Source organism: Erithacus rubecula (assembly GCF_903797595.1).
Source record: "Erithacus rubecula genome assembly, chromosome: 9".
Classification (NCBI taxonomy): domain Eukaryota; kingdom Metazoa; phylum Chordata; class Aves; order Passeriformes; family Muscicapidae; genus Erithacus; species Erithacus rubecula.
This window is the reverse complement of record NC_136660.1, coordinates 19,776,908-19,786,545: the sequence shown is the minus strand read 5'-3', so window position 1 is coordinate 19,786,545 and position 9,638 is coordinate 19,776,908. Positions and strand designations below refer to the sequence as shown.

Here is a 9,638-nt window from a genome sequence, read left to right as displayed (position 1 = left end):
GCACTGTAATTTAGCTTTGTCCCTTTATGAACCAAGCAAAACCCTTCAGTCATTTCTTGAGGCTGACTCTGAAGGCACTAATTCAACTTGATTTTTGTATAGCTTTTTAAAAATAAGTAATTAATAAAATTTAACAATTGTATAATAATAATCTAATGGTGCACACCTTTCTTACTACATGAAAGAAAATCTATTATTTTACGACATCAGACTCTTCCACATGATACTGTTTCTCAAATTACTAATAGTCGCCAGAATGACCCCCAAGTTTAAAATATAATTTCCTCTCTTTGAAAGGGTCTTTTTCTCCTAGAAGAATATTTGAAACCTTTCATAATTTTCCTGATTCAAACCCAAAACTACAAGTTATATCTGATACAGTCTAGGATAGGTTACATTCTTTTGTATTTTCCAAACCAATGTAAAGCCTAATTTGCTAATTGAATTGGTAATCATTTATCACACATAACCTGTTACAGTATGAATATCTCTAACAGTTAAATCGATCATAACAAAAATGTGGATATCGTGTAAATCTTATCAGGATCACTAAAATAATGGGGCTTTTGTTTACAAGGTGTCGATTGGTTTTAGAAGCTTTGATAATGACTCCAGACAGTCAATAAATACAGAGACTTTTACACAGCCAGTAGGAGCCGAACTAAACTATCTAATCTTTTTAAAATGACAGACAACACAATGAACTCTGAACTTAATCCCCTCCAAACATTAAGGAGACAGTTCAGTGCTTAAAGTACTATTCAGACTCAAACCCTACATTAAAACAAAATCATTAAGTGTCTGATTTAAACACACAGGAAAATTCAGAGGCAAGGCTGATTTTCCTTCCCATTGTGCCTGGGCAATGGTCTGTGGTGGGCTCCAGGTCTGTCGGTTGCTTGTCTTGGGCAAGGAAAATACCTCTGTGCCTTTTGAAAGTTTGTAGTCAAAGCACTAAAAAACTGAAAACTTAATTGTTTTTTGCCTCTGTCAGGTAAAATTTCCCATAAGATTTTGCAGCAGACATGGGAGGCAACATAATATGCTACATTTCAGGCTGCAAAATTTGCACAGTTGGGCTCATAACCTCTGAAAATGATACATTGCCTTTAAGAGGAAAAGGAAACTGTAAATGTAAAGCTTATGTTACACTGGGAGGTGGGGGAGGAGAGTGGCAGGTAATGGCTAACATACAAAATGTGTATTATGAACATATAAATATATTAAATCACCCTTTATTTCAGCTTGTCAGTTTTTGAAATAGATAATAGGACCATCCCACTGTAGGTCAGTTTTATCCAGAAGTAATAAATTAAGAGAAGAGAAAATAAAAATATCTTTTAAATTATCACCAGCAATTTTTCTGATATATTTTTTAGCTTTCTAACATTATTAGAATCCTTATTTGCAGTGCAAATCTGAATCCTCCCAGTACTGCTGAAGGTTCATTATTGCCTTGTTTTCCATGAATTGCATCTTCTCCGTGGCTTTTATTAGTTTATCTTATAAATGTACTTCTCTGGATGATGAAAAGAGGAATTAATCTGTTCTAAGCTTTTCAGTGCACCCATCTTGCTTCCTAATGTAAAGCCTATGTGAAAAATGCTTTTTTTTTATTCTTAACGTGATCTAGATATCTTTAATGTCTTCCCAGCCTAATCGGAGATAGGATATATTAAATATCTGAATTTATTATTAATTAATTCCATTGAATAGATAATATTTCCTGAAATCATACTATCTCAGGTAAATTGCTGTATAAAGAGGTAAATACAGTTAAAATCATCATTTGGACTTTAAATTTTTTAATTACCAGAATCTGCTTACTTTGTAAAATGCAATTTGTTGTTCTATAATTTTGTAATTTTGTTTCATAGTACCCTCATTGTCTTGGAGAGTTCAGTATGCAAATAGCTTAAAATATTTTATGTTATTAACAATGATTCTTAAGTCAGGAATTTCTGATATTCCCACTAGCTGGGTTTTGCCATGATTAATTATTTAATCTTGTCTTTCCTGCAGTACTTGATGAGCAGACTATAGCTTCTTGTTGATGAGTTGTCACTCAGATGAGTTACATTATCAGGACAGCCTAAATCTCACAATGGATTGCTATCTGTGTTCTCAGGATGAGATCAACCAGCAGAAGTGAGAGTGTATTTATTGGCATCAATGTGTGATATTTTAAGCCATTTTCTAAAGTCTGAATTTACAATAACTGTATACAAACTCTATCTTGATTTCAGACTCCAGTCATGCTAATAAATTTTACTTACTGAACACAACGTCAAGATATTCTAATTTTAAAAACCTTCTAAATCCTTACATTAGAGTATTTTTATAAGTTTGACTGACATGTTTTTTGATAATCATTACTATCTCTGGTGATCATTTGTAGTAGAATTAGCAGAATTTCATGACAGCTTATTGCACAGAACTTTTCCTTAGCAAGAGTTGCCTTTCTTTTCCATGGTTGTGTGATTAGTATTTCCTGAACCAGAGAATAGCTACATGTTTCATAATGAAAAAAAAAAAGGAAGATAAAGAACCAGAGCTCTGCCAGGTCTGTGCTGAATGAAAATCCACAACTGCCAACATATTTGGCTTCTGTTTTTTTCCTTCTTGATTTCTTTTAAACTTTTCTTAGTCATTCTAACAGATTGCTTCCTAAATCTGCCCCAATAAGTTACCATGCATTTAAGGACAAGTACTGTAGAAAATCTTACAATAGGAAAGTTTGTGTTAAAGAACTACCCCACTGGTTGTCAATAACATCTAACCAATATTCAGCTAGAGCACAGGTGTCTAAAAGATACACTGCAGCATCTTTTGCTCTCAGAAGCTCCTTGGTACATGTTTTCTCTCCTGTTCTCTTTCCTCCACCATGAGTTCCCAAATCCACTGCATTTGGGCACTGCCATCACACATCAAGTTATAACTAAGATTAGTTGAAGGCATTTGTATGTTTTTTTCTCTATTTGTCCCAGTGGTAGCAATGAAAGGTTTCAGAAAGCTGAATGGTGGTTGCTGGCACTGTGGGCAAAGCATCCTTGGCATGGGCTGGATGGCAGAGGACACTCAGACTCACTGTGTCACTCACTGTGGGCTGTCCCTGGTGCACTTTATGTGCCCCAGCCCCAGCTCTCCTCGCCGTGCAGGGCAGTGGGGACCCTCCTTGGCTGTGCTGCACAGGCTGCCCCGCTGGGAGAGCCAAGCTGTCCCTGTGCCATGGGGTGTGCTGGCCTGGTGACATCCATGTCCTGGGCTGGGCTGGCTCTGCCTGCCCTGATTCAGGTTCCCTGCCCAAAGCATGCAGCTCTCCTGTCATTTGTAGCAGCCCCCTGTACTGTGGAGGTCCTGCTCTCCTGAATGGAAACCAAGTATTGCTTTTTGGATAAAATACCAGGCATGCCATGGCCTGTGAGCTTCCGAACCAAGAAGAAAAATAAAGATGACTTTTTTTTTTTTTTTCCTTCAAAAAGAATAGCATTTATCATATCTTTAATTCCTAACTGCACAGCAATTTCAGGAATACCTACCAGTTTTCCAATTTTTAAATTGATCAGACCCTGCTCTTACTTTGCCTGACTGTGTGTATTCATAGCAGTGTAACACTAAACCAGATTTGCCTTTGTTTTTGTGATTTATGCGTTTTTTTTCTTGAACAGGAAAACATTTATTATCAAATGTTGTGAGAACAATACAGTAACTGGAGGTTATTTTATATGAAAATATTGTTGATTGTTCCTCCTCTAGAAATCTTTCTTGGCAGCTCACTTCCTGCCAAATGAATCAGCAAAAGCTGCTCATGAAAGTTGTTAATATATAATACAATCACCCAGCACTGCACTTGCTCCTTATCTATAAAGTCCTTTCGTGATCAATGATTCACATCACCTTTTGATTATAGTCTCTGAGCACAAACAGTTTCTTAATATAAATTAATGGCCTTGGAATTTCTAAATAAACATTCCCTTTTGTTTAGCATCATTTCCTATTTTCGTACTAAAACAGAGTCTTATTGTAATTGTTCAGTTTTCACTGGAAAAAGTGTTTGTGGCCTGGAATGTTCTCAAAAAACAAGTGGTTCCTTTCAAAGCTAATAGTGTTGATTTGCAAGGTCTAATGTGCTACGTTAATTGGATATAGCTAGGAAATATTACAAAAAAAGCAGCTAGTGTGGTGTGATACTTTAAATAATGATTCTTGTACTCATTTACTGGAAAACAGGTTTTCTCTTGAAGTGTAGTATTATTTGGCAATGTTTGCTGGGTTGGTTTTTCTTTTTCTTTCACAGTAATTAAGACCCAGTTATCTAAGCAGCAGATAGTCAAGGTACTTCCTTTAAATTTCCTGATTGCTGTTAACACTACTGAATAGGCATGGGCTCTTCAGCAAAATGAATACTGAAAATTTCCTCTGGCCAGATCTGACTAGAAGAACAATTAAATACCAACTATCGCACAGTGGTAACCCAATGTTAACTGTTTCCTCTTACAAATTCCAGGGAAGCACGAGTGGAGAATGTACCAGAAGCATAAGCCTGACTTGCACAGAACTGCTACAAAAATCTATCTGATAATATTCCTTTCTAAGGCAGAGTTATTTCACTTAAACCAATTAGGTGGAGTTCTAACTAAACTGAAATAAGAACCTGAGAGACTGAAAATGCCTATGGAGATATTTAGTTTAATTAATTATTAGCTAAAGTGATTCAAGCCTATATTCAGACAAGTTTGGTTTTTTTTCTTCCTGAAGTATTGAAAGAATAAAGGCCATGATAAAAATGATCACACTTAGTGGGTTGTTCATAGTAGTTTCAATTAAAGCATTTCAGTTTTCAGTGAGAATAGACTCAGAGTGGGCACCATGTCTGTCACTCACTGTGGCTCAGCTGACAGAGCAGATCATCAAGCTGGGATCACTTGGCCATCACCAGTCACATCCATCATGCACTAATCTAACCTCAAAAGTAGTTTTATTTTCTGACTTGTTCATACCTCAAACTAGAACAGGAGCTGTTTCTCTCAGGAAAGTTCTCCTCTTACATAAGGAATATAAATGATGTGGCTGTCTAAGATTGGATGCCCTTAAAAGTGTGGAGAAAAACAAAAGCCCTCCTGAACTGCTGAAGGAAAGTCACATCCTTCAGAACAATATCTGTAATAGAGATCTTCATTGCCTATAAAGAAGCAAAGCCCTCAGGCTCCCAGGATATGTCCTTGACTCAGGATTTTAGTCAATGCCTGTTCCTTAAGGTAAACAGAGAGAAAATTTTTTTGTGCATGAGTGTTCTGTAGAGTGATAAAGATGCTATTTTGTAGCATCATTCAAATGCTATGTTAAAAATATGGTTTGTATGTTGAAATGAAAAAGTAGTTGTTCTTCAATGGTACCAAGCATTATATGAACACATGTAATGACAGTGACTCTCCTTCCCACTGCAGCCAGACAGAAGTGCCTCTGTTCAACCAGTAGTTTCGATGCCTTTATTGACTCTTACAAAGATAACATCAGCACCAGCTGAGGAGCTCTCCAGATAATTTTAGGCACTTGTAAGATGTCAGAAAAATGTCAAAAGCAGTTAGTGATGCACTACCCTTCCAGCAGGAAAAGATGTGTGCTGTTCTGACAATTTACAATTTCTGACAATTTACAATTAAAACACCATGTGAAATAAAACATTGATCATTCAGTATTTTGGTGAAGATGGTTATATACACTGTCCAATTCTTAAATCTGGTGTAATTAAAAAAAAACCAACAAAACCCATGTATTTATGATTTTGACTATTATTCAGAAAAATATTTTACTTAAATGCTCTGAAATAAAAAAAGGTAATTTCCCTGCTGACACTTAACATACTGGCTCTATATTAGGTAAAAAGGTAAAAGGCAAAAAATGGCAGTGGTAATTCCATCACCTCCTTTCTGCTTCTTTTCCCCAATAAGCATTTGATAGAGCTGTTGCTACCATGCTTCATCTGATAGGCAAAAATGGATCTGGCTGTCAGAAAAACAGGCACAAGGGGAATGGGAGCAGCTAGTTCAGTTTCTAGGGAGAATGAGCTGGTTTGCAAGGGTCCAGTTTGGGGATGAGCCCAGGAAAGAAGGCAGTAGCAGAGCAGGAGATGCCAGAGAAATGACTAATGGCATTGTTGTCCTTATGGAGGGATGTAAAGAGGAGATATCTGGGCAATGACCAATGAAGTAATTTGTTATGGATGGCATTGCATGTAAAAATTATCTATAGTAATTCCATTTGAGGATGGACATTTTCCCTCTTCTCTCTTTTCCATGATTCATTCAAAATGGATTCCAATCCAACTGGGAAAGAAAATTAAACAGACTCAAAGATACTAATTGTGCAATGGCAATTTAAAAAAAAGGAAGTAATCTGTACTGGAATTGCATACCCTGTAAAGACCCTATTCTACAGCACATTCCACTTCTTGTAATGGTCATGTGGGCAAAATGTATTTTTAAAGTATCAACACAGGCAGGCAAGATTTAAACCAGCAGTTCTTGGCCCTCTGGTATCCCATCAGGGTTGGGGAAAAGCAGGAATTAGTGGAGGAAGGGGAGAAAGGACATGGTGAAAGTGGTTTTGCTTTAGATAAGCCTCTGCATCCTGTTTCACAATATTGTTGATAATTTGCCTCAATTTCCCCTCTTGCTCTCTTCTGAGCTGTGAACCGTTTTTGCACCTTTAGCAATAAATAGGTGTTTTGGATAATTTTTTCAAAGGAAAATCTCAGGATGATTGATAAGATGGCAACAACTCTCTTTATAGCTTACAGGGCCAGAGGTTTCTGCCTGTCCAGATAATGAAATACTTCCTTCACAGAAATAGCGCGAGTTTAACCACTTCAGAAAATATCTTCTCTTTTTCTGCCAGGAAATTCTAGAAGATTAATACCTTCTCAAGCTTCTTGACCTGGTTAAATCTTAACTAGTAAAAGTATGATACCTCAGAAATGATAACGTCTACTGTAACTGACGTCTAACGTCCTTTTCTGCATGGAGAGTACCATAAATTTAAAAAAAAAAAAATTACTTAGCATTGTCTTTGCTGACAAACTATTTAGTTGCACCTTCCAAGTATGTTATGTACAGTTGTGAAGCAAAGATACACTTTTCTGCCAGAAGCGGATGTAAGTGCCTATACTGAATTTGTCTCTTTGTCTTTTTACAAAAATACTTTATTTCCTTGAACAAGGCAGTTCCCTAAAGCCTTTTGAGAGTGGCCCTGAGCTCAGCTGGAAAAAGGGAAAGCTCCTGTATGACTGAAAGATGTTGGGAACATCTAATCAGCACTGGAATTATGGTGGGGAGGAGCAGGTGACAGAAGTGGGGAAGGGAAGCACGGGTTGCACAGGCAGCACAGGGCAGAAGCAGGGTCATCTGCAGCAGAAAGGGCTTTTGGCAGGTGTTAATGTACTCCTGCCCAGGGATCTGAGGTCAGATACACATCCAGCTCTGTACCTTGGATCCTTCTTTGGATGTCATGGTCTCAGACAGGTTCAGGGGCAGTGTAACACACTCTGGAGAGCTGAGCAGCCAGGCCTGGTCTGATCCTATCCAGACAACCAAGGTACTCCAACACCCACTGCCTCAACCAGAGAGACTGAAACATCTGCCTATTTCTTGGTCATTCACCTTGTATTTGTTTGCTTCTTTTTACATTGTTTTGCTTTGTTATTAAACATATTTATTCCCAGACAGCTGTGATATCAACAAGAACATTTGCACAGATTCAGAGTCCTGTTTATTTGGTTAGTTGATTTCTGAAAGCAAGATACTGTTTAAATTTTTGGGAAAGGGGGAAGAAGAAATTTTACCCAAAGCCTCTGTAAGAATCAAAATAATTTAAGATCACATAAATATATTCATAAAAGCATTTGATATAAATGGTCATGCTTCCATCAGTGCATTCTATTTTTATTGCCAGCTGCAGTGTGTGATGGCTGTGTTTAGCTGTCTGAGACATCTCTGACTTACCTGCCCTGTCTCTGCTCTTCCACAGTGGCAGCAGATGCACTTTCTTCTATCACATGAATAAGCTTAAGCTTGTCACAATATTTGCAGCTTACTTCCACAGTATCACCTCATATTTGTTAAATTAATACTCAATCCTGTGACTGTTAACATTAGAATGAGTAGTTTCAATATCCATCCTTTCATCTGCATTTGTGTGACATCCAGTGGCTGAACGGGTCAATCACAGGCTCCCATTTCTGGTGAAAAGTGTAAAAATTACTCTCAACTCCATGTAGAACATGAAAGCAGGAAACATATTGCATAGTAATGCTAAGAAAGCAATTGCTTAATTTTTGTTCAAAAATAAACTGGTGATTAAAGCAGCTTGTTCAAGGAAACACATTGCAAATTTGCAGTGTTTGTGAACTGCAGCCGTTCATATCACTGCTACTGATGCGAACTCATCTCCTCAGTGCTCCCACTGGGCACAGAGAAGTGAATAAACTATTTAACACTCTGCTTGAAAATGAATAATCTCGTGTTTCCCTGCATTTAAATGTTGACTGCACCATGAACGTCTGGATTCACCAATTTTGTTAAGAGCAGTACCAAGATTAGGAGCCAAATTTTGATTAAAACCCTTGAAATGTTTTTAAAAACAAAATATACTGATTATTCAATGATATTGAATTAGGCTTCTAAAAAGTTGTTTAGACTTAAAGATCTAGAACTCCAGTCTCATGTTTGAAATAATTACCTGAAATTAAAAGAGTTCATGGCAGTTGTGCAAAGTGCTTTCTTTGCCAACGTTGTGAAAATGACATGACAGAGGCACTGCTCTCAACATTTGTTTATCCATTTTTTTCCATGCAGGTAATAAATTAGTAACAGGTGTATTTTTTGCTCACACATGTAAACCCCACGGTTATCATAGAGCATATTTTACAATTTGTTATTATAAGTGGCAACTACTAATGCTGAAAAGGAAAATGATGGGAACATAAATGTTTCTCTGTTTTTGTAATCTGCTTTAGGAGATCCACAAACCTATTTCATAAATCCACTAAGTCCTTGTGTGCAAGATTTTTATACAGCAAAATATAATTTTAAAAAAAATTAACCTCAGAAAACTTAACAGAGAAATTAAGCATTGATGTCTAGTGTCTGAAATCCCTTTAAAACTATGTTTTCAAAATGCCTAAATTTCAGGTTTGATATTTACTTCAAGGATGTAAAAATATTATGGCAGGAAATTTGTTGTTAAGACAAAATATATTGGACACACACAAAAAAGACTGTGCAGGCCTGGATAGTGCATATGAGGCAAATGTTACCAGCAGACAGGAAAAGAGCAGCTGTGCACCATTCTTGGACACAAAGTCCTCAGGAGTCACGAGGTTAGCACAGGATCTTTTTTTTGTGCCTGGTTTTGCTGACTACAGAGTCACTTAGTCAACTATAATAATCAGAATAAAAGTCTTCTCCTAAAGTTAGATTAGTTTTATGCTGCTCTATGGCAAGGAAAAGCAAGTCAAATCGCTCAGAATTATACCTAGAAGAAAATAAAGATCAGATATATGAAAATGCCCTTGCTGAGATCCAGTCCTTTGAGCTGCCTCTTGGAACCACCCTAAGGTATGCTTCTTTTTAATAGTATTA

The 9,638-nt window shown here is 37.0% G+C and overlaps 1 protein-coding gene across 5 annotated transcripts in view; it reads left to right on the top strand.

Moving 5' to 3' along the window:
• Positions 1-9,378: 9,378 nt before the first annotated feature.
• The window catches only part of EXOC6 (exocyst complex component 6), an 85,557-nt gene continuing 85,297 nt past the window's right edge, over positions 9,379-9,638 (top strand). For 4 of the 5 annotated variants that reach the window (XM_079312397.1, XM_079312395.1, XM_079312394.1 and 1 more), the window contains exon 1: positions 9,391-9,614. In XM_079312397.1, coding sequence (XP_079168523.1) covers positions 9,493-9,614 — 122 coding nt within the window. In that variant the 5' untranslated portion in view covers positions 9,391-9,492. Of the gene's footprint in view, positions 9,615-9,638 lie in introns of all 5 variants that reach the window. The other variant, XM_079312399.1, reaches the window with a different exon arrangement.